At 34.0% G+C, this 18,630-nt stretch overlaps 1 protein-coding gene across 2 annotated transcripts in view; it reads left to right on the top strand.

Annotated features, from left to right (window-relative positions):
- NaCP60E (Na channel protein 60E) overlaps positions 1-18,630 on the top strand; it is a 272,797-nt gene that overhangs the window by 21,116 nt on the left and 233,051 nt on the right. For both annotated transcript variants that reach the window (XM_065360600.1, XM_065360601.1), the window contains exon 2: positions 4,307-4,826. In XM_065360600.1, the coding sequence (XP_065216672.1) occupies positions 4,509-4,826 (318 nt within the window). In that variant the 5' untranslated portion in view covers positions 4,307-4,508. The remainder of the gene's footprint in view (positions 1-4,306; positions 4,827-18,630) is intronic.

Genomic DNA, 18,630 nt, shown 5'->3' on the forward strand with positions numbered 1-18,630 from the left:
CATGAGCTTATTGTGTGCACATGACGAAGATAGGTATTCACCAATTAACTACAATGTAATTGCAGTCAAGTTACTTTGAGTCTTTCGACTCAAGGTATGTGCCATTTGTGCCATTTCATCACTTACCCACACTGTTCTTATTTTCTGTCTCTCCAGTGCTCTACTCATTCTAAGAGCGGAGACAGAATTGGATTGTTTTGTTCAATATGAACCGATGGCCGGGAGGATCGGAGTATAACATAATTGTACCGTGATTGATTAAACTTTCACGGAGATTACATTAGGTATGGTAATGCACCCGAGTCAAGTTGTATTGCTGCAAGCTCTACGGCAACGTTCACATGCGATGAGTTTGCATTCGATGTTACTAGCCAACGTATCTGATTTAAACGTAGGTATGTTCCAAGTTAGAAACGTGGTCCCTATATAAAGATCAAAAAGGTTATTTTATCACAAATTATCCACATTGTTGTGGGCAAAAACTAGGAAAGAGGGGAAGAGGATAGACCTCTTCTGCCTATACATTTGAGAAAATACACTTCTTGGTGACATTAGTACCAACAAGCTCGAGATATCGATGCTAAGTAAAGGTAAGATCTCAGCAAGCACCATGATGGTACCTACTTAATTCGCTGCTTTTAAGGAGGGTGAAATAGTTCCCACGTTCTCATACCTTCCAGTATACATAAATCATGCCATGTTTACGATGTACATAACTATACGTACATCCTTAAAGAGGGATTACATTAGGAATCGCTAAGACGATTAAGGCATATATCACTCTCTCAGTTTCACCAAAATTGCTAAGAAATTCCTGATTTTTTATCAAAACATTTGTGTTGATTTTTGCCAGTAGCCCTGGCATAATAAATCCCTATTTTTTTGCCAAAATTATCGAAAGCAACTTCTTGTCAAAATTATAAGAAAATCCCAATTTTTCCAAAATGGTCCAAAAATCTCTTTTTTTTACCAAAACAGTCTCAAAGTCCTAATTTTTTTCTAAAATTTTATTAAACTGATATTTTTAGCTAAACTTGTCAAAATTGGTAGAAGCCACATTTTTGCAAAAATTACATGTGGATAAGTGTCAAAAAGTCATACCTAATTTATACCAAGTAAGTAACAAATTTATGTTTTTTTGCCAAAACATTTAAAAAGTATTGATTTTTGCCCTAACAATCTGAAAATTTGTTTTGCAGAAATTATCAAAAAGCACCTGCTTCTTAAATTATCAAACAATCTCATTTTTTTCCAAAATTGTCGAAAAGTCCTATTTTTCTCTCAAGTTTTGTTTCGGGGTTCATTTTTTGCTGAAGTCCAAATATTCTATTTTCACTAAAATTAATTTCAAGTATCAAAAAGTGTTATTTCTTGCCAAAGTGGTCAAAAAGTTCTAAAATATCAAAATTGCAGAAATTTCTGCTTTTTGTCAAAACATTTAAAAAAGTGTTAATTTCTGCCATAGTGATCTAAAAATTTGTTTTGCCAAAATTGTCAAAAAGGACCTGCTTCTTTATCAAACAATCTCATTTTTTTCCAAAATTGTCAAAAAGTCCTAATTTTTTCTCAAGTGTTTTTTCATGGTTCAATTTTTTGATAAATCTGTCAAAATATCCTATTTTTACTAAAATTAATTTCAAGTGTCAAAAAGTCTCATTTCTTGCCAATAAGTTGTCAAAAAGTCCTAATTTTTACCAAAATTGCAAAAATTTCTGCTTCTTTGCCAAAACATTTAAAAATTGTTGATTTTTGCCTTTGAAGGTCTGAAAAATCCTCATAACTTTACATCCAAAAAATTTGCAAAGTATAGTCCTTGTCCTGTTTTTTTTGTACCAAAAATTACCTAAAGGTCTAGATACTTATATAACAGTGTTCTTTTTTTCAAAATTACCAAAAAAAATTCTTGACAATATAAAAGTACGAAAAAATCAATGATTTGGCAAAATTTCCAAAAAATGCAAGTATCCTTGTTTTTTTGCTAAAATTCCCAAAAACAAGTCCAATGTTCAGCCAAAATTTCCATGAATTGTAAGTATCTACTTGTTATTTCATCCACAAAAATAGGATCCTTTTGCCAAAATTGTCAAATAGTCCTAATTTTTACCAAAATTACTTACCAAAACATCTTGTAATTGTCCAATTATTCTCTTCTTTGAAAAAATTCTGATTTTGTGAGTATTTCATTTTTTCTAGTTCTGTCTTTGAAAATGGAACCTATTATTTTGGCCCCATAAAATTAGAGCTTACACAAATTTGAACCCTCCTCTCCATAAAAATTTAAATATTTTGAAAAAAATATCCAAGGTGGGTAGTTCCATCAATTTTACACAATTTTGCAGTACGTTTCCTCGCCAAAAAAAATTCTTTTGAGAGTTTTTTTTTTGGTTGGAATGGTTAATATATACACTCGAGACTTCATTGATAGTGTTGTGCCCAATTCATATCTCTCAGGGGAGGGGGGAGAGCCATTTAAAAATGTGGGACTTTTCTGCAAATTTCAAATCAAAACTGGCCTTTTTTGAGAGAACTGAACACCTACAAAATTAAGAAGTGTTTCAGTAATTCAAATAATTTTTAAATTGAGAATATACCACAAATTTCTAAGATTTCTAGGTGAAAATTTCTCCAGCTTGGTCAAAAAAGTATAAATTCCATGGCGAAGGAAAAAACGTCATTCCTCATGACGGTGGATAAAACTTCATTAAGTAGGGATAATATAAATGTAAAATAGTTTAAATTCGTGTTTTTTAGTGTAAGTAGTATCAGTACTCACCACATAATAATTTTTCAACATTTCTCAGTTTTTCTCTGTTTGTGTGTGGCGGAGCTGAGAAACCATGACGAAAGAAGCGGAAAAAGATAAATAACCATATTTTCATGGAATCACGTTTATATACTGCATAGCGGTATTCGGAATCAGTATTTTATTAGTGGACAAGATTTGGTGAACTGTCTAAACAGTTTTTCCATTTTCAAATACCAGAATTTGTAAATAGTGAGCCGTTGGGAATGCATTGAAAATTAACCACGCCGAGGAAACAAAAACTCGAAGACAGAGGTTTGAGGTCACTCCACAGCATATAGGTGTCACTGAAGTGAATTGTGTTCATACTGTAATTTGCGTGTAGTTTTCAGGAATAAAAAAACGAATGTCAAAATTGCAGAACATCACCACTCTTTGCTAACCAGCTATGTAACTATTTAAAAACGAGATGTGAGACAGCCATGACGATGGAACTTTTGATCATGTAAGGGAGTCTGTGGCCCGGGGGAAGGGGGTTGAATTCATTGTAGTGCCTGAAACTGTTAGATGGGGACAACTTTTATTGACAAAACCACTCACCATTACTTTTCATGTGCATACTGTAAGTGAAATTTTACCTGGACGCAAAAAGTGCAAAATTGGTAGAACTACCCAGGTATGTACTGTACCAGATGCCCTTCTTTTGTCCTGCTTCCATATGTTGTCCCATTTGTTGTACACCTTGTGATAGATAGGGATTCCCAACGAAAAATCAAATAGGGAACTAAAATCTCCAATAAATTATATTGGAAAACAAAGAAAGAATTTTATCAGAAAAAAATACGAGTGCATGATATAGATGCATACATAGTTAGCTAGGTACCTACGTAAAAAAAGTCATGTTTTACTCATCGTTTAAATGAAGAGTTACGCGTTTACCTGTTGATTAACTGTATAGTTTTATCAAGCGAGCAATTTATCTTGATTTCATTGTGCTTTATTTATGGTCACAATTCAAGCTGTTACGTTTTTCGAAAGAAGATTTTATCAAAGAGGATAGTCTGAATTATTGTCTGAAAAACACGAAACAAAGACCTTGTACGTCGAGTAAAATGCTGCCCAAGCCCAAATGGAATGAAAATTTAGCCGTTTAAACGCGAATGCTTTTGAAATTTTAAAAGCTCGATTGTAGTACTTATTTTTAATGTAAGTTTAATTGTACGAAAGAACAATATAACGGTTTAGTGTGTTTGGTCAAAGGATTCGACGTTTGCTGTACAGGCTTGTGCACTTAGGCGGCGACGCCGACGGTCCAAGTTGACCGGTAAATTAATACCAGCAGGTAGAGTTGCTGGTCTATGCTATATAAGGCTATGTATTCAGAAATTGAAATTAGGGTACGTAATCCGTTAAGAAGATTGTCGTAATGGTTTAATTGATTCGGCCGGCGCGGCCGATGCGATGGTATTTTGTAACTCGATTAAAATGATTCAGAATTAATGGCTTCTATAATATTATAAGTGCGAAATTAATTCTAGGTCGTGTTGTGTTTTTTTTTTACAGGTGTATTCATTGTGGTCGATTTTGTTTTTTCATCGAGAGGGTTGCGTTCGTTATAGCGCGTCAGTGAAGAAAATTCGCATCCACAAACGAAGGGGAAAAATGTCAAATAAATTACGCGCGAATATGGTAATTTTTCTTGCTGTCCGAGCGCGTAGCTATGAACGTTTTTCATGATGAAACGGTACTATTCGGGTAGTTAAATATGTTTCGTATTCGGTTGCCGACTACGTTGAAAAAATCGTCGGCTAAATCGAAAAATGAAGCGCAAAAGCCGTCATCGGCCGGAAGCTCGATTATTAGTCGGAAAAACGAGCCGAAGCCGGATTTCAAACCGTTCACAAAGGAATCGGCCGAAAAGTTTGATAACAAAACGGTGAAGATTGCTCGCGAATGCGGATTCGCCAGAAAACGCAAATCTAGCATTGAAGATGAATCCGTACTTCCCGACAAGTATGAACCGTTTCCTTCGAATTTGTATGGCAAACCTTTGGAGGAGATCGATAATTTCATCTATGAAGAGGTGAGTTTTTGTTTCAAATTATGTTCTTATTTATTTACAAGACTTATGTATGAAGCTTTCAAGAGCAATTTTGACCAATTTACATAAATTTAGTTTCAGCATCTCTCATAAAGTGATTTTCATTAATTTTTTTTTCACGTAAATTCCAATCATCCCTTCAAAAAATCCATTATAAAACGATTCACAATTGACTTGAAAAAATATCCCCGAAATTCGCCCACAATTACAAAACTTTCAATAGGTATAGAGAAACCTATTCATTAAAATTTGAAATAACGTTGCACGAAATCAATCATATACCAGAGATGATTTTTCGCGATTGGATTTTCATTAATAAATTCACCTACGCTGAATTCTTTTCATTGCCATCGAGTCACCCCAACAAATCGATAATTTTCCAAATAAGTAAAAAGAGAGAAAAAAAGCAATACAAATCCAAACAAAAAAAACGAATAAATTAATCGAATCAATACAACTGGCAAATAGCTTTTAAACGATAAATATATGCGGCGGTAAATAAACAAATACGAGTATCCACGCTCATGCCTATGCATCGTATTAAAGAAAAACACGCGAAAAAATCATCGGATTTGCTTCCATGGCGTTGGTATTTCCCAATAAATCAAACTAAAACGTTGATATGTGGTGAAAATTTACTTGGTGCTTTATTTGCTATATATGATGCGTGCCACGAAGACGTTTATTTGGCGAAGTTCATGTGGGGTAGCATCAGATGTACAAGTACTCGCGGTAATCACTGTTTTGAAAAATCAATCACATAAGCTGCTTTTTATAGACGATTGATTATCTCACGAGTTGGGGTTTTGGATGAACAAGTGTTAGGATTCGGAATATACGAAGTAAACTGTCAACTGCCCTAATTTCGGGCACTTTTTGACGTTTTTCGAAAATTATTTCGAAGTAAGCCATTCAATGGAATGTTTTGTCCTTATGTTCTTGTAGAACATCATCAGGAGAACAATTTTTGAGCATCAAGTTGTAAAATTTTAGAGATTTTGATCATTCTGTACGAATCAGGAAATATCCGAAATAAGCTCCTTTAGGTGACATAATTTTGTACTAGTATTATTTTGCAGCATTTTTTTTTTCGAATGAATGAATGAATGAATGAATGAATGAATGGTGGATTGTAGTTGATTATTTTTAATTTGCTTTTTGAAGATTTTTCACTCATTTTTGACCACAAAATGTAAGTAAAATATTTCACAGCTGATTTTCGGACTTTTTAAATTCCTAGTTTTGCATCACAACCCTATCAACCTTCCTTAGTACATCATTGTTCGTTCAATGTTTTGTTCAACAATACAGAGGAACTGTAGAATATGAGATTTAACCTTGTCCCTGGGAAGGAGAGGCCTCCGAAAAGTCCGTGTTTGTTTTTTTTTTTTTTTGTTGATAATTTGTTTAAATTACACTGATATGAAAACGTGTCCAAAAGAGTTGCATTCATATAGCATGAAGACAGATTTTTTGCTTTTTACATTTTTTGGGATGGGATGGTGTTGTATGAGATTAGGTGTAGGTTGAGTGAGTTCTTCTACCAAATATTTGAAACACAAGTGTACAGTTTGAATAGTTTAATCACGACTCAACTTGGTATACAAAATGATATAAAATGATATCTTAAGCTAGAAAATAGCTTATATTTATATGGGTAATTTAGGCTTAAAACTGACAGTCGTTGTTTTATTGTTATTATTTTATTTTCTCGCCTCTAGTCACGAACCTAGCTAGGCATCGTTTTACGTATGCCTTGTTTTGGTTCGTTGGCCTTCTCTCTACCTATTCGTTCATATTTGCATACTGCAAATTTTCCTCCTCTCGGAAAAAAATGTCCTCATTTTTACTCTATACTTTCTTTTTCTTTTTCAACTCAATTTTAATTTCTTTCTGACTTTTTCTTCTCTCCTCTAGTAAGTCTAAATTTATCTAATAAATAGTTTATACAATCCATTGGATGGCTGCAGTTATACTCTTCTGGGTAGTCCTTCTCAAAAATGATGCTGTGGTTTTGTGATTTCCAATTTTGAAAGTTTTTCTTCCAATTCTTTCCCCTTGGTTTTGGTTTCTTCATATGGTATCTGGTGTTTCCATTCGAAATGTTTTGGAATTTCTCTGATTTCTGTTATGTTTATGTAACTGTGTCCATTTTCAATCATTGACCCTGGGAATGGATTGAAATGGCTTCTATGGCTGGTTATTACTGATTCTGAGTTTGTTTTTCTTTTTTCCTGTGATATTGCTATTCCATATACATCTATTTCATAAAAATAGCCTATTCCTTCAATTATAGGAATAATTTATATAAAGTACTAATTTTTCCATAAAATGAATTCTGCTGAATTGGCAGTTTTGAATATGAACATTGTGATCGCGATGTATTTGCGATATATTTTCTATTGCTATGCTTAGATTATTTCTTGTTTTTAACTAGGTAGGTTGGTAGGTAGATAGGTACCTATTTTTTTTTTTTTTTTTTTTTTTTTTTTTATTAGAGTAGGTATGTTTTTATTGATACATATTTACAATCTTATAATGAACATTATTTACATTTTGGGCACTTGAAGCCCCAAGAGGTCTAGTTTGGGTTACTTATACATACCAGGCCGAATTACAATCAGGAGAGGTTCTGAGGACACGATGGATAAGGTACTACTATTTCCTTATCCTTCCCCAGAATTTTCTCTCCAACCCTGCAAGCCCTCAGATGTTCTTGCAGGCTCCCTACTTTATTGATCTTTACAGCTAAACTATGTCTAATTAGGGGTATTTTTGTCAAAATTGAGTACATTTTTCAGTGGTTTTCTGGAATATTTATTTTTATTTCTATTTTGGCAAATTGTTACACATACATAGTACATGTTCCTCGCCTTCTTTGTATGCTGGGCCCATAAAATTTGCTGATTTGTGCACATTTTCTATTCAATACTCAATAATTTTAGCTTACTTTATATTTTCATAAATTTACTTTTTATGGTTAAATCTACAATCGCGAGTCATAGATGGCTTAAATATATTCATAAATCTAACTTTTCCTATAAATAATTTTATAAATTTATCCCTTAATCCTAAATTTTTTCAGCAAATTTTTTGATTTTTTCAATCTCGAATTATGTACTTTTTAAGACGCCTAATATGAACAATTTCAGGCTTGTCTTCTCTTTCTATTTCATAATTCAAGTCATTCATCTTCCTAAGCACTTTATAGGGTCCATTGTACTTTGCAGCAAATTTTCCCTTGTGCTTAAATGGAATTTCTAGAAGTACCATATCTCCAGGTGAATGGTTCACTTCTTTGTGTTTTTTGTCATATTCAATTTTCTCTTTTTTCTGATTTTCAAAAATTATTCCAGGTACCATTTTTCTGATTTTTTGGATTTCTTCTATTTCTTCCATCCTGTCCCTTTTTGTCCTAGTGTCTAGGGACAGTCTGTTTTCTATTGGTTGATTTGGATTTTGCCCATACATAATAAAGTATGGACTGAGTCCTTTAAATCTAACCAGTGGAGTGGTATTGTATGCAAAAACTACAAATTTCACAAATTCACTCCAATTTGTCCTATTTTGGTTACAATAATGTGCCAAACTTTTACTTAGCACACCATTGAATTTTTCAGTCCCTCCTTGAGTCTGTGGGGAAAATGTTGAGCTAAAGGTCAGTGTAATTCCGAGTCGCTTACAGGTTTCTTGAAATTCGGAATTTTTAAAATGTGTTCCATTATCACAAGAAATTTTCTTTGGGCATCCATAAATCGTCATTAATTCATAAAGAAATTTTATGACTGCATCAGAGGAGGCTGTGGCTACTGGTTTGGCAAATGCAAATTTTGTAGCTCTACATGTGCCAACTAGTATGTAGCTATGTCTCGAGCTTTTGGGCAAAGGGCCCACAAAATCAATTTCTAAATGTCCCAAAATTTCACAGGTGTTTATTTCAATAGGTTTCAAAAGTCCTGGAATTTTTCCAGCTTCTTTTTTTCGAATCTGGCAGGAATGACAACTCCTCACGTAATTTTTCACATCCTGGGTCATTCCAGTCCAATAATATTTCATTTGAATTTTATTCAAAGTTTTATTTGCTCCAAAGTGTCCTCCACTTATAGCACAGTCATGGTATGCATGTAGTATCTCGTTTATAAGTAGGCGAGGTACTACTACTGGCCTTCTAATTCCCATTGGAGTTCTTTGATTTATGACCAATAATTCATTTTCATTCAAATCATACCTCCTACTTGCCCTTTTATACTGTTTATAATTTGGATGTTTTTTATCAAGCTGACCTTTTTTTGCTTTTATTAAATTGTTACAATATTCATCTTTCTGTTGTTCTTCCTTGAAATTGGTTCCAATTTTTATTTCATTTGCCACTTCTGTTCTACTGAGCACATCAGGGACCACATTTTGTTTCCCTGGTTTGTGCCTAATTTCGAATTCGTAGGGGGAGAGTTTATCTATCATTCTCCCCATTCTGGCATTTGGATCTTTCATCCCTCTACAGCTGACCAGAGCTGCATGGTCAGTATAAACTGTGAAGGGAATTCCAAATAAATACTCACGAAAATGGGTAATAGTCTCCACTAGAGCTGTCATTTCTAGGTCATAGGCACAATATTTCTGCTGTGATGGTTGCAGTTTTTTACTAAAGTAGGCTACTGGATGGGTTTTACCTGTTTTTTCATTTACTTGAGATAAAACACCTCCAATAGCTATACTAGATGCATCTGTTTCAACTATAGTTTGCCTATTTTCTTTATAAATTCCTAAAACTGGTTCACTGGTCATCAATGTTTTCAACCTTTGAAAGGCTTTTTCATGTATTTCTTCCCATTTCACTTTTGTATTATTTTTGACATCTCCTTTAGTCAGATCAGTCAAATAAGCTGATTCTTTGGCAAAATTTTTTATGAACTTTCTGTAGTGCCCTACCATTCCAATGAATGATTGGACCTCCTTGATAGTCCTTGGTTGTCTGAAATTTACTATGGCTTTTATATTTTTATCAATTGGTTCAATTTTCTTTCCATTCACTTTATGGCCTAAAAGTTCAATTTCGTCATAGAAAAATTTACATTTTGAGGTTTTGAGCTTTAAGTTCAATTTGTCTAGCCTTTGTAGGGTTTTTTCCAAATTGAGTAAAGCCTGCTCAAAATCTTTTCCATAAGCACAAATATCATCCATGTAAGCCACCATGGCCTCATAGAGTAGATCCGCAAATTCGGCATTTATGGTTTTACTAAAGGCTGCAGGGCTGTTCATCAGCCCCTGAGGTAATCTTGTATATTGAAATAACTGATTTTCTATTATTATGGCAGTTAAATATCTTGAAGCTGCTGAAATTGGGATTTGATGAAAACCAGAATTACAGTCAAGTAAGTTGAATAATGTGGCTCCTTCTAGGGCCATGAGTATGTTGTCTATCCGAGGTACAGAATTTTTATCAGCAATTAATTTCTCATTGAGCTTGCTAAAATTGCATAAAAATCTGTATTTGTCTTTTTGTTTGAGTAGAAAAGCTGGTGCACTGTATTGAGATCTTGATCTTTCTAAAATGCCTGATTTGAGCATCTCTTTTACCTGTCTCCAAATTTCTCTCCTTTCTACTGGAGCCAGTTTATAAGATCTCAAGCTTACAGGTTCGTCATCCTTTACTTTGAGCTCATATTCTTCCACATTTGCCTTGCTGATATGCAAAGAGTCCATGGTAAATAAATGCCTAAATCTTCTCAATAAATGCACAATTTTTTTCCTATTTTCTCCTTTCATTTTGGGTGAAATATCAATCAGGTTTCCTTCTAGGTCTCTCACCTCATCTTCATTTTCGTTTATTTCACCTTGGGTGTGGTTTTCCTCGCCTTGAATATTATTCACTACCTGTTGTTTGTTTTCTTTATGGTCTTTAAAAACTCCGATTCTTTGCAATTGGTATATTTTTTTACTCACGTTTGTGTAATTAAACAGCTGAAGTATGGCCTGTTTGTTATTTTTAACACACACGCCTGTTGCTTTAATACCTGATTTTTGATGAAACAAATCATTAGGTATTATCAGCCTATTATTTTTATTTGGTTTTATGTCATCAATTGTGATTATTTTTCTCTCTTTAGGTTTCAAAATAATTTCTTTGAAAGAAATTACATGGTCTCCAATAGTGTCAATTTCTTGTTCAGGTTGTTTGAAATTTTTCAACCATTTTTCATCCATAGGTATTTTTATGGCATTTTTCCCAGTTCCTAGTTGGATATATTTATTTACGAAATCTATGACAGCTGCATGTTGTAAAAGAAAATTTATCCCTAAAATGATATCAGAATTCAAGCCCTCTGTTACCTGAGCTTCTACCTCATATTTCTAGCCTTCAATACAGAATATTTTCTCTAATTTTCCTTTCACTTTCATAGCAGAGTCATTTGCACACACCAAATTTACGTCAGATTCTTCAAGTTCACTGTTGCTATGTGGAATTTTTTCATTAATCAGCGTTAAATTACAACCAGTGTCTATGACACCTTCATATACATGGTTACATAACTGTATACTAACGTTGAGGTGGTTACCATTTATTTTACCTACCTTCAACTTTTTTGCTGATTTTGCTTTTTCCTGTTTACATTCCGAACGTGCATATTTACGAGTATATTTACGTTCGTTGATGGTTATAATTTTTTCTATAGTCTTGGTCTCGTCTGTATTAAAATCTTTCAACAGAGTAAATTTATTGAAATGTACAATATTTCTAAAGTACTCTGTTTGTTTTCCATTCTGTAGATAAAATGTTGGTGTGTGATTCGGAACTGGGTGCCTTCTTCCTCAATCTTCTTTATTCTTTATCTTCCTCTTACTTGGGTCCAAAAACCAACAATCATCAATTAAATGACCAATTTTCTTACAATTTGTGCAGGTTTTATTGGACTCGTTTATGGTTTTCTGGTCATTTTTCTTTTCGTTTTTCTGTTCAGTATTGGTTTCTGAATGCCAGCAGGTTTCCTTGAGATGACCTGGTCTTTTGCAATTTGTACAAAATTTGCTTGATCTGTTTGGAGTTGGTCCTTTTCCACCATTATTTTGACCATTTCCCCAGTTTTGTTGTTCATTTTGAAATTGATTTTGCCATTGACCCCACTGATTTGGCGATCCTTGGAACTGATTTGGTAATCCTTGGAACTGGTTCCACTGTGGTTGGTAGGTATTGAATGGATTTTGAGAATACATGGGATTTTGCCAAAAATTAGGTGGTTGCCAAAAATTATTTTGTTTCCAGTTTTTTGATTTATTTTTTCTCCATTGGTCATTTTTTGATTCGTTTTGGTTTGATTTTTGTACAACTACTTGGTTCACTTTTTCAACTTTTTCTCCATCTGATTTACTGATTTTTTCTTTCAATTCAAAAATTGCCTGTTCCATTTTCGCTACCCTATCTTCCTCCTTGCTGGTTTCGATTAATTGTAGATTATTTTCGTATTTTTCAATGTTGTGCTTTAATTTTTTCAAATCACTATTGTCAAATAAACCTATAGCAGAGATTATTTCTGGTCTTAGACCTTTCATTATATGTTTACAAACTCGTTTCATTTCCATTTTATCGTCTACTATAGCACAGTAATTTACAACGTCAGTAATATATTGCATTGCTGACTCATCTTTTTCTTGCTTCCTTCTCATTAATTTATTTTCGGTTAGGTCTATGTTTGCACTTTCATTGAATTCTTCTTTAAAATTCTTTTCTAATGTTTTCCAGTCTTTGGCATTTTTTTCTATTTGATCATAAACTTGTATAGCTAGGTCAGTTAGATAGGCAGGAAAATATTGGAATTTTTTATCATCATCCCATCCATTAATTTTGGCATATAATTCATAATTTTTCATAAATGTAGTCACATCACTGTTGATTCCTGAGAATTTTTCAGGATGGAATGTAAGTGGTTTTATTATGGTTGTATTCGTGCCTGAACCTCCTATTGTCATTTTGAAAAAATCTAGTACTTCTGGGTCTTGTGGAGATGAAATCAATTTTTCATAAACTTCCTTGAAATATTTTGTTTTAAATTCAGTTCCTTCTTCAGCCTCTTCTTCACAAAATTTTCGTAATTTTGATCTGTATTTTTCAACTGTGGTTTCTCTTGGAATTTTTAATTCATCGAAATATTTGTCAAATTTTTCTTTTGGAACACCAATAATCCAACTTAGTTCCAGGTTTGCAATTTTTTCCAACTTTTGAGGAGATGAAGTAATTAAATTATCACTTGATATTTCTAATAGAAAATTACTAAAGTTACTTGAATCAATTTCTATACTAGAGGTTAGTTCACTTGAATCACTTTTAAAATTAATTTCACTTTGGTTATTGATTGAATTTTCATTCATTTACCTTGATCATAGTATAAAGTAGGTACACTTCGTTCTTGGTAGGTCCGTTCGAGCGCCAATTTGTCGTATGAGATTAGGTGTAGGTTGAGTGAGTTCTTCTACCAAATATTTGAAACACAAGTGTACAGTTTGAATAGTTTAATCACGACTCAACTTGGTATACAAAATGATATAAAATGATATCTTAAGCTAGAAAATAGCTTATATTTATATGGGTAATTTAGGCTTAAAACTGACAGTCGTTGTTTTATTGTTATTATTTTATTTTCTCGCCTCTAGTCACGAACCTAGCTAGGCATCGTTTTACGTATGCCTTGTTTTGGTTCGTTGGCCTTCTCTCTACCTATTCGTTCATATTTGCATACTGCAGATGGGATGGGATGGGATGGGATGGGATGGGATGAGATGGAATGGGAGGGGAGGGGAGGGGAGGGGGAGGCTCATAAAGGAAGCATATTAAAGCGTTTTAGGAGAAGCATTTTTTTAAAACTTACCACACTCTACGAAAATTTCAAAGTTGAAATTTTGCTATCTTCAAAGGTAAATTCGGTGAGAAATTCATCGATTTTAATCAATCGTTCACGAATGATTCACTCTCTGAACCAATCGTTCACGAACGATTCATTTGTTTTTGAATATGTTTTGAATTTTGATTATTTACATTTCCAGTTGTATTCTCTATTTTGGTCGTGAATGGCTAAGTCAAAATGCAATTTGACCCAAACATAATTGCGATCAAAGGTTTTTTTGGTGAATATTGTGTAGGGTGGTGTGCTGAACAACATAGGTACTAAAAGTCCTCGCCCCTACCCCACGAGCAAACTCCCCCACAGTGGATCAAATCCCCCCCAATCAGTTTTTTGTCAAAAACTTCTGAAATATACACTTTTGAGTAAAATGAGCTTAGTGATAATTTTATGTCCTCTCTAAAACCTATCAAATGAACTATCGACCAACTCCCTAGCCCCAAGGGAGGTGGCGCTAAGACCCCTCAACGTGATGTAATTTTAATATTTTTACGTTTTATGACTTGGGACTTGGAACCTGTTCAAATTGATTAAATTGAATCAAACTTGGGGAATAGGATCCTTTTGGGAGCTAAAGTGGAACCCTGAAGTGGGAAGGGTCAAAGTTGAAAATTATCAAAAGGTCATTTTTTGGAGGGGCATAATATGAGCCCAAATGGATGAAAAGGGTCCAAAATCATACCATCGGACAGTACCCTACCTGTGATCAACATATCCAAATTTTAGCTTCCTAGATCATCCCCACTCTTTTTAAGGTGGAAAAAACCGAAAATATGGGCAAAATAAGGGGGTTATTCCACCTAAATTTTGCCTCAAATCGGATGGGGATGACCTAGGAAGCTGAAATTCGGATATGTTGATCACAATGAAAATACTGATCAATGGTATGATTTTGGATCCATTTCATCCATTTGAGGTCATATTATGCCCCTCCAAAAAAATGACCTTTTAGTAATTTTCAACTTTGACCCTCCTCACTCCAGAGGTCAACTCTAGCTCCCAAAAGAATCCCATTCTCCAAATTTGATGCAATTTAATCAATTAGAACAGGTTCCAATTCCCAAGTTATAAAATGTGAAATTATTAAAATCATGGCGCTTTGAGGGGTCTTAGCGCCACTTCCCTTGGGGCCAGGTAGTTGGTCGATAGCTCATTTGATAGGTATTGGAGTTGGAGAGGACATAAAATCATCACTAAGCTCATTTCACTCAAAAGTTAATATTTTAAAAGTTTTTGACAAAAAAAAAAAAAAAACTGATTTTGGGGTGCTTTGATCCACTGTGGTGTGGTGGGGCTAGCTTGTGGGGTAAGGGGGCGGGGACTTTGATTATGTTATTCAGCACACCACCCTACACAATATTCACCAAAAAAACTTTTGATCGCAATAATGTTTGGGTTCACCTATTTTTTTCCGATGGGCTAATAATTCACCTTCACCTACCTACTTTGATCAACCGTTCGCGAATGATTCAGTTGTAATATGAATCAAAACAAGTACAGTTTGTAAAATTTTTCCATCTTGAAAAATTTTTGTTTGTTTGATTGTACATAAGTACTTGATTCAATAATTTCGACCAATCGTTCATGAATGATTTAATCAGTTACTGAACAAAAGAACAAATCGTTCGCGAACGATTCATTTTTTGATTTCTTTCGTTTCGTTTTCGAACATGTTTTCATCCCCATGTAATAGGTGTATCTTTTGTTAGTTCGTGAATGATTCGTAAATTTTGACCAGTCGTTCGCGACTGATTCAATCATTGAACTAGATCCAAAAAAAAAAACTGTTCAGTGCTCACGAACGATTCATTTTTTGATTTTTTTTGGTATTGTTCTGTTGGCTCATGAGAAAGTTTCGTCTAGTTTAATTGGTCGTTCGCAAATGATTCAATTGATGAATTGATTAATTGAATCAGAACAAACCATTCACGAATGATTTTTTTTTTGTTTTCAAGTAACATGCTTTTATATCTTAAGCGGTATCTTTGATTGACTCATGTAAATTTTTGAAAATCAATTTTTACCTAAGAATGAAAAAGTACTCAAATTTGTGTCTAATTGACTTTGGAAAGCCGAAATTTCACCTTGTATTTTCAACCCCTTAAATCAACGAGACCGTTTTCAGAATTTCTCTGCAGCCTGCAGCAGCGCAAAATGAAATTTTCACTAAAATTTTAATCAAATATGTACGTATAAGTTGCGAAAATTCACAGTTTATTTTATACCCCTATTTCAACATGCTGAGTCGATTAGAGGTGATTTCGAGCCATTCTAGAGCCTTTTTCAAAAAATGCCATAAAAATTCAGTTTTTCTCGGTGGTGAGAGAGTCAGATAATTCCATTTCTAGCATTATGCAGTCTTCATTGAGAGACGTTCAATGGCCTTATATGTATTTTCAACCAATAAGGTTGATGATCACTGATTGATTCCAAATTGGTTTTGGCGTCGATTCTGAAGCCAATATTGACGTTCGATTCGATTCTCACTCGAGTGATTTGTAGATCTCTTTTACCAACATGCCTCCAAAGTTTTATCGATCAGCTTCAGAAAAATTAATTGAAGAAATCTAAAATAGGATGCAATGCAATATTTTATTCTTGCGCTTACAACTTACGACAATATTTTTGAGGCACCGTGTGGAATGGAAAGTACGAGTATAAAAATACCTATACACATTAAGTATAGTATGTTATATAAGGGGGTGTTATTTTTCGTATCGATGCTTTTATATTTCATTGTTTAAAAATTTCTCGACTCGCTCAACGCTCGAGTACATTAGTACACGTTGAAAAACACAATCTAATGTATTTCCTGCAAGTCCGAATTCGAATCCACTCAATCGAAAACGTTATATAAGCGGAATCAAGTTCTTATGTGAGCAAAAGAAATCAATCTATATTTAATATAATGTTTTTTTCCTTTTTCGAAAAACAAAAATCCCTTTGAAGTACCAGCATCTAATGTTGTTGGCCTTTGCACGTGAACTAGGAATCAAGGATTTTCTTGCGAATAGGAGTATATCGAAACAGAGCTCTCTCGCAACTCTACGAGTATACCTATAGTAGGTCTAGAGGAAAAGTTTTCGCCAGCGAGATTATTGCTAATTCAGCTGTTTCGAGTTTTCACCATACATACGGGTAATAAAATTGAGGAAACGTTTTGAAATTATATTCGTTAGGTACCACCACGTTGCTCTATATATACTGTATATGGTCAGATAGAAATAAAACATCTAGTCGATTAGGCTACCTACACACCATTTTGGGTACTCGATCAAAAACCTTATAATAAAGTGACACAACCCGGAGAGATTTAACGTTCAAATAACTAGGTGTAATTTGTAAAACGAAGCGATTTTTAAATAATACGACGAGTATACGATAATCAACTGACCCAACTGACCTAATGCCCGGTTAGCGTGATCTACTGGTACGGATTTTTACTCGCAATACACGCATTTTCCCCCCCTTTTTATCGACTAATTTCATGCCATTTCTCGAGCCTTTGCCTTTCGTTATTCGAATCGCGGTAGTGGTTTGATCATTTTTGGCTGATTAAAAATACATCGGGTGTACGACGTGGCGAAAACAATTTAGCGAAATGCGAAACGTCTTAACGAGGACGTGTGCTATAGACGTGATCGCGCGTAATAACCTTCTTTATGGCGACATTTATGTACGCGCGGTTTCGTAATAAGAAAAACACATTTGGCCAACTTGTTTGTTCGGGTAACATTTGTTGTATGAATTCTCGCTTTGGTATTTTTTTTTCTCTGTTTTTTATTACCTATGTTATACCTCTAATCTGTGAAGTTGTTGCGGTGTGATGGTGGTTGAAAAGTTGGATACATTTGTAAAGGATTTATATTTATCATATTAAATAGATGAAATATCAAAGCCAATAATACAGTCAGAAACTTGGAAGAAAATCTAGTATTGACCGGTTGTCGATGTATGGTTCATCTTGCATCCTTGAAAATAATCACATTTTTCGATGCTACATGCGTGTTAATGAAATTGCCTACACAATTCGCCGTAAATATTTCATCATGATTATGAACTATGAAACTTCAAGCTGCAAGCAAGCCTATAAGATAAATAAACTTGATACGTACCTAGCAATTTTTTTTGTAAACATGATCATTAAAGAGTTCAGATTTGGAAAATCTAATTCTCATCATCATCATTGAACTTTGACCCGGTGTGCTGCTCAGCCCATCTGGGAAACTGTAGAAGAATTGCTCACCGATTCTCCAATGTGTCATCGAGTTTTTTCCTCGGTCTTCCTCAGCTCCTCCTGCCAGTTGGAGTGTATTTTTTGACTTTTCGAGGGGACTGTTCGTCAGGCATTCTATCAACGCATCTTTGCCATTTCTGCCTGTAATCTTTCACCCGTCCTATGATGGCTCTGCTCCTAGCTCCTTCAGGATGTCTTAATTCCTTTTCCTATCATGTCTTGTACAGGGCTGTAAGGTAATTTATGTTGGTAAATTTAAATTACAGCGGTATTTTACTGTATTTTATGGTATTTTACCAAAAGTTTAATACCGTATTTTACCATAATTTACCAAAAAGCCAAATTAACACTTTTTTTCATCTTTCCCTCATAAATTTCCAAATTTCCATGGGAATTTATGATTTGAAAGTTACCAAAAATTTTCCCCATAAATTTCCAAAAAATGTCCCCGGAAAATTTTCTATAATCTTTAATAACACCTAAATCAGATGAAAATTTACTTCAGAGGCAGGTCAGAAGTTCAGAACTTTGAAGTCAAGCTACAAAAAATAACTCTTCATATTCAAATTAGTAAAATACCATAAATACTGTAAAATACCATATTTTACCGCCGTATTTTACCAGCAAATAAATTTCAGTAATTGAACAGCCCTGG

Source organism: Planococcus citri, chromosome 4 (assembly GCF_950023065.1).
Source record: "Planococcus citri chromosome 4, ihPlaCitr1.1, whole genome shotgun sequence".
In the NCBI taxonomy this organism is placed as follows: domain Eukaryota; kingdom Metazoa; phylum Arthropoda; class Insecta; order Hemiptera; family Pseudococcidae; genus Planococcus; species Planococcus citri.